At 37.9% G+C, this 15,110-nt stretch overlaps 1 protein-coding gene across 1 annotated transcript; it reads left to right on the forward strand.

Annotated features, from left to right (window-relative positions):
• The first annotated feature begins 4,138 nt into the window (after positions 1–4,138).
• Positions 4,139–14,118, forward strand: LOC123772371 (V-type proton ATPase subunit VhaAC39-1). Its single transcript, XM_045765455.2, has 7 exons — positions 4,139–4,296; positions 5,703–5,828; positions 5,938–6,115; positions 6,695–6,867; positions 8,114–8,271; positions 10,927–11,103; positions 12,664–14,118. Exons 2-7 carry the CDS (start codon positions 5,708–5,710, stop codon positions 12,901–12,903), a joined length of 1,047 nt encoding a protein of 348 aa, XP_045621411.1. The 5' UTR covers positions 4,139–4,296; positions 5,703–5,707; the 3' UTR covers positions 12,904–14,118.
• The last annotated feature ends 992 nt before the right edge of the window (positions 14,119–15,110 follow it).

Genomic DNA, 15,110 nt, shown 5'->3' on the forward strand with positions numbered 1-15,110 from the left:
TTACTACACCATGACCTGGACAGTTACTGCACCATGACCTGGACAGTTACTGCACCATGACCTGGACAGTTACTACACCATGACCTGGACAGTTACTGCACCATAACCTGGACAGTTACTGCACCATGACCTTGACAGTTACTGCACCATGACCTGGACAGTTACTGCACCATGACCTGGACAGTTACTGCACCATGACCTGGACAGTTACTGCACCATGACCTTGACAGTTACTGCACCATGACCTGGACAGTTACTGCACCATGACCTGGACAGTTACTGCACCATGACCTTGACAGTTACTGCACCATAACCTGGACAGTTACTGCAGCATGACCTGGACAGTTACTGCAGCATGACCTGGACAGTTACTGCAGCATGACCTGGACAGTTACTACACCATGACCTGGACAGTTACTACACCATGACCTGGACAGTTACTGCACCATAACCTGGACAGTTACTGCACCATGACCTGGACAGTTACTGCACCATGACCTGGACAGTTACTGCAACATGACCTGGACAGTTACTGCAACATGACCTGGACAGTTACTACAACATGACCTGGACAGTTACTGCACCATGACCTGGACAGTTACTGCAGCATGACCTGGACAGTTACTACAGCATGACCTGGACAGTTACTGCAGCATGACCTGGACAGTTACTGCAGCATGACCTGGACAGTTACTGCAGCATGACCTGGACAGTTACAACAGCATGACCTGGACAGTTACTGCAACATGACCTGGACAGTTACTACAGCATGACCTGGACAGTTACTGCAGCATGACCTGGACAGTTACTGCAGCATGACCTGGACAGTTACTGCAGCATGACCTGGACAGTTACAACAGCATGACCTGGACAGTTACTGCAGCATGACCTGGACAGTTACTTCAGCATGACATGGACAGTTACTGCAACATGACCTGGACAGTTACTACAGGATGACCTTGATGTGACAAATAATGATCCTAGTGTGACCTGTGTTAGCTATAGTGACTAGTAATAACCCTAGTGTGTCATGTGGTTATTACAGTAACTGTAGTGACCCTACTGTGACCTTGTGTAACTGCAGTGACTTATAGTGACTCTAGTGTGACCAGTAGGAACTATATTGACTTGTAGTGACCTTAGGGAGAACTGTGGTAACTGTAGCGACTTGTAATGATCCTAGTGTGACCTGTGGTGGCTATATTGGCTTGTATAATAATAATAATATATTGGCAAGAAGGTACAATGAGTTGGCAAGATTACATAAGTCACTACATTATATTGTAGTGACCTTAATAAGAACTGTGGTGATTGTAGTGACTTGTAGTAACCTATTGTGACTTCTGGTAACAATTTCCACCTCAGGTAATCAAAAAGTGGCCCCCTTGATGACTAATGAAGAATGTGACAATGATGAATGCAATGTTAACTGGGATATACAATGTGCTTGTTGCTGTACCTGCTTGATACTGTTTTTTTTTTTTTTTTTTTTTTTTGAGATATATACAAGAGTTGTTACATTCTTATACAGCCACTAGTACGCATAGCATTAGCGCTTGATGGGGGTCCTGGGAGTTCTTATACTTCCCAAGCCTGGCCCTAGGCCAGGCTTCACCTGTGAGTTTGGTCCACCAGGCTGTTGCTTGGAGCGGCCCGCAGGCCCACATACCCACCACAGCCCGGTTGGTTCGGCACTCCTTGAAGAAAACTATCTCTGGTGGCCCGGTGTTATTTTAATGAGCTGTGATGACTGTGGTGTGATCTGTAGCAAACTATGGTGATTTGATTTATAGTGACTACAGAGGTCCAGTGTAACTATTGTGACCTCTACTGATTCTGAAGAGTGGTGAATATAGTGTACCTTGTGATAATTACTACATGTCCTTATGTGGCTATAATAGTCTATGATAACATGTGCTATGTGTATTGACCTTTGGTGACCTGTGATGATGGAAGTGTAGTAATTATTGTGTGATGCATCTTACTGTATAACTACATTACTTGTGGCTATAATTAAACTGGGTATGAGTACAGTATATGAGTTTATTTTGTCCTATTAAAATTACCATTTACCACTTCTCTTCCTCTAATATATATATATATATATATATATATATATAATTATATATATATATATATATATATATATATATATATATATATATATATATATATATATATATATATATATATATATAAAATGACAGGGTCAGACCACGGAAGAAAATTGAAAACAGGAATTTCCTTAAGTACTTTCGTATATTAATACATCTTCTGAAGGAGTGAAGGAGTTCACTCCTTGTGAAGATGTATTAATATACGAAAGTACTTAATTAAGGAAAAATTCCTGTTTCAATTTTCCTCCGTGGTCTGACACTGTCCCATTTTTAATCACGTGTTTATTTTTCGTGATTTACACACATTATATATATATATTATATTATATATGAAAGGTAATTTATGTGCCAGGGATAAATGGATAAAAGGCAGGGCATGAGGAGCTAGAGCTCAATCTCCCATAGTCACTGATAGGTAGGCACCAGTCACTTGTACTAACTGGTAGAGTGACATTGTTGCTTCTTACTGGGCTGACATTCAATCCCCCTATCCCTATCGTACATACGGTACCTGCACGGGGTTCAACCACTGCAAATTACCTCAAGCTGATCATCCTTTGGCAAAACTCTGATATAAGAACTATGGCAAACTGTCTTCAGACAACACACAGCCCCTCTGTTAAGTCTATTAACATGCCAAACATACACTCACTCCACACATTCTCATGTGCTATTTATATGTACAAAACATTGTTCCTAAATGCTAAACTTGATCTGAAACTTTTCCTTGATAAGTGTAATAGAACCCATGAGCATCGCACCAGAAATAAATATATCTTTGATATCCCCAGAGTCAAACTAAATCTGTGCAAACCCTCCGTGCAAATAAAAGGTCCCAGTCTTTGGAACTCACTCCCAGATGAATTAAAAAATTGTCCAACCTGTGCCTAGGCATATAACAGCTATAGTATATAGCTATAGTATGTAGGTATAGTATATACAGGGGCCCGACGGCTGAGTGGACAGCACTTGGGATTCGTAGTCCTAAGGTTCCGGGTTCGATCCCCGGCGGAGGCAGAAGCAAATCGGCAAGAGTTTCTTTCACCCTGATGCCCCTGTTCACCTTAGTAAATAGGTACCTGGGAGTTAGACAGCTGCTACGGGCTGCTTCCTGGGGAGGGGGAGGGAGTGTGTAACAAAAAGGATGCCTGGTCAAGAACCGGGCCGCGGGAGACACTAAGCCCCGAAATCATCTCAAGATAACCTCAGGAAAGATGTCCTATACGAAAGTAAAACCAAAAATTACTTAAAAATTTCAGCCTCATTAGTTTCCTCCCTCGTGCTTCAAACTGTATACAGTATTGCACTACCCACTTCCCCCCAACATTAGTACATAAGACATATATCTTTACCAGTGTAATCACCTCTCTCAACTTACATTGGAGTTATTTGTTGATATAAAAACCTCGCTACAATGTGCCTGTTCATCTTGTTCTTCCTGACAGCAGGTGCAGTTTACATGAAGGGTTTGTCCTACCGATTGATTGATTAATGAAGATTAAGCCACCCAAAAGGTGGGCCTTTGGAGCCATTACCAGTATCAGTAGCTGATACTTACCAGTATCAATAGGTGATACTGGAGATCTGTGAAGTTTGTTCTACCTTTTCATCTTGCTTTATATGTTAGATTACGGACCTGTCCGAAACGCTATGTATGTTAGTGGCTTTGGCTGAGTGTTCAAATACCATTCTTATGTGATCTCACCAATCCATTGTTCCTTCGTGTGAATAAAATATTATTATTATTATTATTATTATTATTATTATTATTATTATTATTATTAATATTACTAATATAATTATTATTATAGTACTGTACAGTACTGAGAAGACGGGACACCTCACATCCTGTAACTTACATTATAACTTTTACTTATTTTGAAGAGGATATTTGAACTTAAAACTATTTTTATATAATCAAAAAATATATATACTGTCGACTAAAATTAGCATAAGAAATACTAGTTAAATAAAATCATATGTAATCATCAAATTCTTAAAAGCACGATCCACCACGTTTGAGAACTAGACGGTGATTGGCAGGAGGAAGCGAGCTTGACCAATCAGGAGACAGCATACACCGCCTGGCCTGTCATATGACACAGCTGATCGATCTCAACACTCACACCACAACATTGTCAGAGGCGAGGCTCCTTCCACAACTTTTCCCTTCATACAGGTAGCTTATAATGATTTGTATCATGTTTCAGTGTGGCGGAAAAGAATGATAACCGCAGGGAGATCATTTGTATCGCTGAAGATTGTAGCAATGTGTTTATTTACGGAAATTAGGTCATATTGTTAGTTGGCCGAATTTCTATGTTGGTCAACTACACAGTGTCTATTAAGGAAAAGTATGGTGTTAAATGTGTTACATTGTCTATTTTTTTACTAATGAGGCTGATTGGCTACAAGTCCGTCTAGAATAGGGGCCTAGAATAGGGGTGGGCGACCTTTTTAAGTGCACATGCCAAAATCACCAAATCTTTGATGCAAAATTTTCTCACGTGCCAACTAAAATTTGGGGGAACTTGGTATATATTATCTTTATAAGTATTGGGTAAACCTTTTAAATAATAAATAATCACAAGAGCTGTAAGATCAAATAATATTCTAAGAGTGATTATTGTAAGTCATGTAAGATTGAATGAAAGTAAAATTTTGTGGCATAATTTTTGCTTAAAGGTCGTTTTACACTGTTGATAGTGTGGATATTTTTTATTAGCCTTCAAGTGTAATTCTTGATGGGATGTGAACATATGGTCAACACACCAGAGGAACCCATGTGTTATCTTCAAAATGGTTAACCATTTTGGAATAGACAAATGCCCAAAGAATGTTGTTGAAAACATCTTTATAACTTATGAAATGAAATTTATTTATGTCAGAAGAAAGACAGAAATGGGATCTAAGTGTAAAGCCTCTACCATAAAAATAATATAAGTAAAACCGAAGATATATGTAGTATAAAAATGGCAGTTTTTATCGCTTGTCGAGCTCATAACCCGCAATATTCATTTCGGAACAATGACTATTTCACGCAGATTCGTTAATAGACTTTGGAGTTTCATGTGTCGCAAAATACAAACAAATATTGTATGAGCTTCATTTTAAAAACCTGACCACGGACATATCTCCCCCCCCCCACATAATGAGTTATTATTATTTATTATTATTATTATAATACAGTATTATTATTAAAGGTAATTTTATCTTTTATTCTGATATGAAGGACAATATAGGGTAACTTAATTTAGGTGGTTGAATGTTGCCAACTTTACCCTACTGGAAATACACTACCAGTCATAACTTCATGAAAGCTGCATTTCCATGGTTTGACTCGCAAATGATTAGAGCCAAATTTGTTTCTGGTGAGGGGGGGGGGGGCACACATTTGGGGACATTTCCTGGCACCTGGTTCATCTGTTCATCTAGTAGTAAATAGGGGGAACCTGCCTCCAGTGATTTATCTTTAAATACCCTTGTTGAATAATGTTGTTGTAGCATTGCCTTAGGTTTAAAGATGCCATGTTCTTGCAGTGTGAAAATTCATACATCACATATAGAACAATATTATTTCCACAGGCAGGATGCTCGACAGTATTTTTAACATCGACAACGGCTACCTTGAGGGTCTTGTTCGAGGCTTCAAAAATGGCATCTTGAAGCAGACTGACTACTTAAATCTAGTGCAGTGTGAAACCTTAGATGGTAAGAAATAATTTAATTATTAGGAATAATATTTAACTTGTGTTATGACTTGCTGAATAAAATACTTACAAAAAAATGTATGTGTAGTAATTTATAATCATTCCCTCAGATTTAAAGCTGCACCTACAGAGCACGGACTATGGAAACTTCTTGGCCAACGAGGCTTCACCATTACAAGTGTCCGTCATTGATGATAAGTTGCGGGACAAGCTAGTGGTAGAATTTCAACACATGCGTAATCATGCTGTAGAACCCCTAGCAACTTTCCTTGACTACATTACTTATGGGTAAGTATGTTACCTCTGTATTGCCTCCAGATGGCTTTCATAATGAATATAGTGATGGTCATGTGCATAATAGACGTGTGCTATTTCTATAGTGTGGAAAGATCAAGTCAAAGATCTAGGAATAATGTCAGACGATCTTTTATAGAGCACAATAAAACAAATGTAGCAGCTGATGGAAAAATTATAGTGAATAATGAGAACCTTTAAAATAAACTATTCCACACATTGATACTATTCGTATCATTAGTTCTCTCCCCATATAGAATACTATGTGTTCATATCCTCCTTCAACAAGACAGGCAAAATATCAGAGCCAGGAAATGTAAAATGTAGCTGGGTTATGCATAGCAAAGTGGGCTGGCGTTTCGTGGCATGTGAAGGCGCCCGGATCTTGTGTGGCATGAGATGGGAGGGGTCTGGGTTTCCTGTAGTATGAGGGGAAGGGTCGGGTTATGTATGGTAGGTGCGTCAGAGCAACACTTGAGGGTGTGTTTAAGGCAATCATTGAGGAAACCAGGTACCAAAGTTGCATAAAGTGATTTTTACTACTGGGTGTTTAAATTTCCTTATTCCCTCCAGATATATGATTGACAATATTGTGCTACTCATCACTGGGGCTCTCCACCAGCGGCCAATATCAGAGTTGATGCCAAAGTGCCATCCCCTCGGTACATTTGAACAGATTGAGGCCATCAATGTTGCCTCAACTAGCTCTGAGCTCTACAATGCTGTCTTGGTTGATACTCCTTTGGGTTGGTATTCTTAAGTTATACTTTTATGAGTAACCTTTACATATTAGTTGGAGATTTGTTTGAATGCTGTAACTTGAATTCATACCAAATATAATATTTAAAAATTTATTATTGCAAGGTTATCTTTGCTAATCCATATATATAGTATAATATGTATATATACCTTTGGAAATTAAATCTGCCAACAAAGCAAAGATCCAAAGTATCTAGTTATTTAACATAGTCTGGCCTTGCTTGATTTGATTGCACTGTATTTACCCTTAATATCCTAAAATAAAACCAAAGCAGAAAAAGCTTTAAGCAACTATTTCAAGTGTAGGTTAAACATGTATGTGAGTCTGGGTGGATATAAGTAGGAGCTGCCTCGGATGGGCCTCTAGGCCTTCTGAAGTTTCATTTATAGTCTTATGTTGTTGTGTGAATGAAATAGGGAGGTGGTTGTCCCCTAGGTTTATCCTTACATGGCCAGGCTTGGTGTAGATGGTGTGAGGTTATCAGCTGTTTAATTATTTTTTTTATTTAAATATACAAGAGTTCTTACATTCTACACACGCTAGTACGCATAGCATTTCGGACAAGTCCTTAATCCTATGTTCCCTGGAATACGACCCTGCGAAAAATCGTTTAACAAGCAAGTACCCATTTTACTGTTGAGTTAAACAGAGGCTACAGTTAAGGCTTTACGCCCAGTAAATCTTCCCCAGTCAGGATATGAACCCAGGACAAAGTGCTCGCGAAATGCCAGGCGAGCATCTTAACCACTACACCACGGGGACATTTTCAGGTCATCTGGTTTTAGAGTACTGTAGTGTCCTCTAAGGCTAACAGAAGAATTGCACAGGATTATACTAAAGACATAACATACTGTACTGTATTTTGATATCCTGTTTAAATTTAAGTTCGGAGAAACTGTGTGTGAAAGTGTGCGGGTGATTTCAACTTTACAAATACTGTATACTGTATGCAATTTCTGTAATATGCTTTGATCCTAATTAGTATTTTTTTCAGTATCATGGTCACAGGGGTTCTTATAAATGGACCATGAGTTTAAGATTTTAGTTGAACCATATTCTTTTACAAATTATATTTGTAAACAATACTACTATACATACTGTACAGTTGGTGTACCTTGTGGCTTTGGTAGCTTCTGCATAGACACTTATTCATTTATATATAAACTTTTGTACATCAAATATTCATGTATTTTGAGGTCCCATTTGTTTATGTAATTGCATTTATATTGCAGCCGATTTCTTTGGCGAGTGTGTGAGTGAGCAAGATTTGGACGAGCTGAACATTGAGATCATCCGCAACACGCTATACAAGGCATACCTGGAATCCTTCTATAGTTACTGCAAATCACTGGGTGGCATCACTGCGGAGGTCATGTGCGAGATTCTTGCCGTAAGTCTGTTGTTTATATTTATTAATAAACGTTACTCTCGTCTTAGTAATGTAGGTTAACATCTCGATGGAAAAAAAAAAGGATATAGTGTAGTCTGGGAACAAACTTTTAATAATTGGCTCTACATGTACAGTACTGTAGCTTTCTCTCAGTGAATCAAAACAATAAAAAATAAACTATAAAAAATTGTGAAATGATAATCTTTATTCAAAATTCTTCAGAAAAAATCATATCTAGTCTTGTTTTGGTGGAAACAATGGTCAACTTTCTTTCTGGCATTCATCAGCATTATGTTGTGATGGCAGTCAGACCCAATACTGAATACAGTACAGTATTAAAGAGAGATGATGCTGTATACACAAGTAAAAAAAATACCAACATTTTATGCAGTGCAGATCTCTGTTGGCCCAGGTAATTGCTAAGGTGGTGTTGGTTGTGATTAATAGTTTTTAATTTATATTGTCTTGCCTTGAATTTTTGTATTTATTTATTTATATATATACAAGAAGGTACATTGGATTTACTTAAGTACATAGCATTGATGTTTTTACATTCTTGTAAAGCCACTAACACACATCATTTTGGGAATAAGACTGCTTCATAGGTTTGTTTAAATTTTACATAGCTCCACATTGGGGGGTTTACATTGTTATATAATATATTATATTACATGGTTTATAGCGTTTATTCATTCAAGAAGCTTCCTTGTGCTCGGCATGTGTGTCTGCAACTGTTTGAGTAGCCGATTTCCCTTATGTTTTTTCCTTATTTGTTCTCTGCATAGCCATTCATTTTCCATAATTGACCCTCAGGTTGCAGTGTCCACTGTTCATTTGTTGATGCAGGTGGGCCGTCCTCTTACTGCTTTTGTGCCTCTTACTGCTTTTGTGATCTGCTGCCAATCTCTGCACATGTGGAGCTAGAGTAGTCCTCTGCCTTTGTAGTAGTGACGTTTGACTCTTCCATATTTTTGGTGATGGCTTAACACTTTCGCTCGGGGATGACGCAGCATTGCGTCATCCGTTTACTGGCGGTAATGCCGGGGATGACGCAGCATTGCGTCATCCACTTTAAAAATTCGCCAAAAATCAGGTTTGTATCCGATTTTTTGGGGACTGGTTTTAAAATGTGCGCCGATGTCTTCCCATTTCCTTTGTTGAGCCTCGTGGCCCTCAGGCGGCTTGGCACACGCCGTGGGCCCATTGTCTTTGCTCCACTGTTGTGACCAATGTCGTCTCCCCTCGCATCTCAAACGTGTGAACATTTCGGCTATTTTCCGTGGCTATATTTCTTACTGCGGCTTTAGAAACTATCTACGCTTACTCCACGATGGATAGTAATCATGAACAAGGCCCTTCCAGGAAGAAAATTGCGAAAGAAAGGCTTGAAAAGGGTGGGAATTGGGAGTGTAGTAGGAAGGCCTCTGAGCGCTCACTCACGGCTAACGCGTGGCCCGTCTTCAACTCGTCGGCGGTTGGAGCGTGACCAGGTGGTTTTTTTTATATGCTAATGTTCCTCTAGAGAATTTTATTACGAACCCATTGAGACCAAAATGAAAGACCTAGGACAAAAATTGAGGTGACCAGAGTGAAAATAGTGAAAACATTTTATCCCGTTTGCGCGCTCCCGGGTAACTCGTTCGCACTTTCTCTGTTTGCTGCGGGTAATTAGCCGGGCTTTTGGAGTTTATATGCATTTAGTGCTGTAGAGAATTTTATTGCGAACACAATGATACCAAATTTATTCTCGTAGAAGGAGAATTGAGGTGACAAAGTTGAAGAGAGTATACACTTTTCGGAATTAACGCGCGCTTCCGTGACACGCTGGGGCCCATATCGCCCTGTCGACGGGTGGCGCGCGGGGTGAGCGAAAGTGTTAAGATTCATGCCTGTCAAATTCTATGGGGTTCTTTGCCCCTTCTGGTGTTTTTTCTGCACATTTTGCTCATGGATCTTTGTTTCTAGTTCTGGTTTCAGGGAAAGGATGGGGGGGGGGTTCTTTCTATTTCCTGAATGTGTTGGAGATTACAGAAATTGTCTCAGGATAACTGCTATGCTTGTGGTGGCCCATATTTGTACACGTTATTAAATTTTGACTTGAAACCAACACCAGTTTTGGCATACACAGCTTTTGCCTGAAGGTTCTCGTAACCTTCGAAGGTTCTCTGAAGGTAACCATACAGTATTCATAAAATTTATTTTATCATCCAGTTTAAGAAGCTTCTGTAAATCTAGTCTCCATAAGTTAAGCATTTTGGGAACATATTTTGTTGTATGCTTTGGAAGTCTTTCTAATTTAGCTAAATGTTTTATTTAAATATGGACATATTCTAATTTCAGTTGCATATCTCGCACAATAAAAAAAACAATTACACTGTCCATGTATTTTTATTGCTATGGAAAGGTTGAATAGCATTGTATTGTTCTCTCACACACACTTGTCATTTGTGTGGTCCTGTGGTTACACATTACTTGTAACAGTGACTGGAAGGTTTCTTTCCCATCCGACTTCATTAGGCTCCTGTTGCAGAGACAGTAGGTAATGTGTGGCCCTTCATCACTTTTTCCCAACTCCGTTTTCTAAGTTCACTTGATCTGTACTAGTGATGTTGAACTGTCTGTAACAACATTTCCCATATTTCGAATAAATTTCAGTTTGAAGCCGACCGTCGAGCATTTATAATCACACTGAACAGCTTTGGGACAGAGTTAACAAACGAGGATCGAAAGAAACTGTACCCTCAGTGCGGCAAGCTCTACCCTGATGGACTTGCTGCTTTGGCTCGAGCTGATGATGCAGAGAATGTGAAACAAGTAGCAGAGTTTTATACGGTAAGTAAATACTTTGACAACTACAGTTTTTTTCTGTAATAAACTTGCCTTTCCCATTACTGTATCTAATAAATAATTCAGATCAATATTTACATTGGTAAAGTTAAAATAAAACAGAATGGGTACAACTAGGCTAACAGGCGGCACATAAAGAGCTAGTCCTTGGTTTTCTACAGCCACAAGCATGTGCCAAATTCAGAGTGTAAAATGGGACAGAGGGACAACTCAGATCAATAGGAAAAGTCCGGTAAATAAAGGAAATAGGTGCAGCAATTGATAGTAATAATTACAGTAATGTATGAATTAAATATAAAATGATTTACCAAGTAAAATTTTCATCACTTCAACATTCTGTAATAATGTAAAAGTCTCAAATTTTTCATAATGTTTTTATCACTAGGTCGTTGTCTTTGAGGGAATACGAGTACACCTAAAAATAAGGGCTGGTAACGGGTGTACAGTACTTGGTGTTTCAAACTTGGGTCCATTGATGGTTCCATGGACTGATGTTTTAATTCAGTTGTATTGTGTGTTTCTACCTATAACATCTTGAACTTTATATTAGCATTATACATTTTTTCCTCTTTTTTTTTTTAGCAGACTTATGGGTTTCTGTAACTAAAAATAGTAAAAATATGTAATTAAATAGTAATAAAATTTATAAAATTCTTTTATACAAAAGTTTTATAATCTAAATGCTTAATTTTTCCATCTGCCATATACATAACAAATCAACAACTAGAAATAACCTGACATTTTCTGCAGCTCTGAAATTTTCAGTTTACAGTTGAAGGGTTACAATAATGGTCTTGCAACTGAATTAAACTACTGTAATTTTATCATTTATCTTATCATATACTAATTTGTTACCAATGTGAAGCATGTTATGGTTCCATCTTGATAATCAACATCATCTTTCAGAGCTTTAAATTCAGCATTTGTTTTTGTTTTTCATGGCACACATTGATACTATAGCAGTGTAGGAGAGACTGATGAGTGTAAATGGTTCCACGTGGTTCCAGACGGCGGTGTTTTCTCATCTTCATCAGAATGAATTTTAACGTCACTTTAGTTTGCCAATTACGATATTAAACCCATAGAGATCTAAAGGGACTTTAAACTTTTTTACTAACTGAATTAAGACATCAGTCCATAGACTGATCAGTGGACTCAAGATTGCAACCTCAGAGCACACATTTTGTTAGTATTTAGCAGCCTCTTTGGGTGCACTAGACATTAATGTTTGCACTAATGTTAGTTTTTTTTATGGAGCTTAATTATAATCTCATTAGCTTTTACTGACCCCAAACTGATAATGTGCCAGAGAAATCACCAAGCGCCACTTCGTATAAGTCATCAAAGACACAAAATGGTCAAATGTCCATCTTTTAATGTGGTAATTTTTTGCTCTATATTAACCTGTTTGTTTATCCAGTTTGAATGCAAGGAATAACATATTAAAATATTTCTAGTTTTTGTTCTAAAACAAATTTTTTACTAGTGTGTAATTTACAGTAATAATATTGAGTTTGTAACGAAGATGTACACGTTTGACCTCAGGAGTACCGTGCACTGTTTGAGGGCGCTGGCAACAATCCCGGCGAGAAGACCCTGGAAGACAAGTTCTTTGAGCACGAGGTAAAGTTGAATGTTAATGCTTTCTTGCATCAGTTCCACTTTGGTGTCTTCTATGCATATCTCAAACTGAAGGAACAAGAGTGCCGGAATATTGTTTGGATTGCCGAGTGTATTGCCCAGAAGCACAGAGCCAAGATTGACAACTACATCCCTATTCTGTAAAGTACCTTCCACCTAAACTCTCATATTTAAGTTTAAGGCAAGAAATTCTGAAACATTCAATTATAGTAAGCATGTTAGGGTTTTATACAATATTTCTGGAATTTATATTTTTAAGAAATAATAATCTTACTTTTACATTTTAGCAACAATGTTTGGCATTGGGGTTAGAATATGCCATTTTCAGAACTTAAAATATAGAAAACACATTAACATGGAAATACAATTAGTTATATTTTGAAAATAAAATAAATATTGCATTTCAAAAATGTAATAAATTACTGAAGTTTACTTGATAGTGATAAGTAATCAGGTTGTTGTGGTTAATTTTTCTAAAATCATAGTTGGAAATAGTATGGTTAGTCTCTTGCCTCTATATCACATTTTTCATGAAATATCAATTTTGCTACTAATGGATAGAGCCCATCAATCCACATAACACATGCTGAAAAACCTGTCTAGTCTGAGAAGTGTTTACAGTACAGGTATTTATATTCTGAAACCCTAAAGCAGTTTTTTCTTTTTTTTTTCTTTTTCACCCTGTAAATATTGTAATTTATCTCTAATAATTTAATGAGATTATTTTATTACTAAATGACTCATGGAGACGACACTTAATCTTGCCCATTTTATTTTGAATATCAGCGATACTATTTTGTTTGAAACGAAATGTTTCTTTTATGAAATATATAAGAATAACTGCTATCTTGATCAAATTTGTGGTTACGTACATAGTTTTCAGCACTTTTAGAGGCTGGATCAACTTGCTGTATAGCTGCACTTTCCATGATGTATATTTGTTGGGTGGTACATGTTCAACTTTACAGTATAGCTAGTACAGTTTAGATGATGTACCCTGTATAATTTGTATAATGCCTGTAGAGAAATAATACTGTACTAATAATGAGGATTAATGTTTGTGCTATATATCTATCCATGTTGTGTATGTTAGTTTTTCTTTTACTTTACATTTGTAATTAAATTGTTATATTAGTAATGACATGGACAGTAGATTAAGACATTCCACATGTAAATTTACAATTAGCTATATTGAGTTGCAATCTGGAGGGACTGGTGGCCCAGGACCCGAGAAGCACAATACTGTGTGGTTGTGCAGAATGTGTAGTGGTGCTGCTTTCAACAAAGCTCCTTGCACAAACTGTTGTAGTTTTTGTTAACAATGTATATATTATGGAGAATATTAAAGGATGGTAGAAATTTCTTATAATTAATTAACCATATTACAATACTGTACTGTTGTGCCATACAATTTGGAGCTAGAATGTAACGAAAGGTTTCTTACTTAACCCTTTCCCCACAGCACTCGGCTTATGGCTAAAATAGTCTGGATTATTTTGGTCACCTCACAATATTTGTCATTAGTTTTATGGGGACATTCACTCCCACAAGTTTCTAAGTCATCCATAATGTGGAAGGAACAAAAAATTAACCCCAATTTCCATCCTGGGACTTGGTAAATAGATGTATGCCTTGTCTGAGGCATTACTGTCCAACTATTGACTGCATAACATGACCACACTACAAACCATTTGTTATACTCAAATTATACGGCGGTTGAGACATAACCAATCACAGGCGAGTAGGCCTGACGTCATGCCAGACAGAGGAGCATCAGCCGTGCTTGCAGCAGGCTCAGTTCTCTCACAGACCCAGAGTAGGTTAGGACCTCGGCTGGCCAGTTATACACCTTGTTGTCTTGATCAATAAAACTACAGAAGTGCAACGAATACATTAGCGACACGAAAAATTACAAGGAATTTGAGATACAGTACTGTACTGTAATTATCAGAGGCACTAATGAAAAACTTGCAAGATACTGTGGCACAAAGGTAAGGAATTTCTAGATACCATTCAGGATGTCAATATGAGCAAAATGAAAAAATGAGCGCTGTCTAAGGTTTTGGATTCACCAAAAATTGTATTAACCAAGGCACTGTGCCACACAACATAACACGGGGCATGGTGGTGTGCCACCCGATTCAGGAGTGATGTTAGGATATCGTAAGATTCAAAACGTGTGCGCGGTAGGCTGGGTACGAGATGGACGCCCGAGACCTTCAGTGAGCAGCAGCCATTTTGAAAAAAATTTCCATCATGCCTCAGGGTTGCGGGTTAGTTCGGTTCCGAGTGAGCAACCATGGCTGGCACGCACGCCTCCAACTCCCAATCCTGTCAGATACGGTGTCGAA

This window comes from Procambarus clarkii, chromosome 14, assembly GCF_040958095.1.
Source record: "Procambarus clarkii isolate CNS0578487 chromosome 14, FALCON_Pclarkii_2.0, whole genome shotgun sequence".
NCBI classification, from domain to species: Eukaryota; Metazoa; Arthropoda; class Malacostraca; order Decapoda; family Cambaridae; genus Procambarus; species Procambarus clarkii.

Coding starts and splice junctions, on each gene's coding strand:
- LOC123772371 (XM_045765455.2), top strand. CDS start 5,708: ATGCTCGACAGTATTTTTAACATCGACAACGGCTACCTTGAGGGTCTT. Junction 6,868..8,113: donor CTTGGTTGATACTCCTTTGG/GTTGGTATTCTT, acceptor TTTATATTGCAG/CCGATTTCTTTGGCGAGTGT. Junction 8,272..10,926: donor TCATGTGCGAGATTCTTGCC/GTAAGTCTGTTG, acceptor AATAAATTTCAG/TTTGAAGCCGACCGTCGAGC.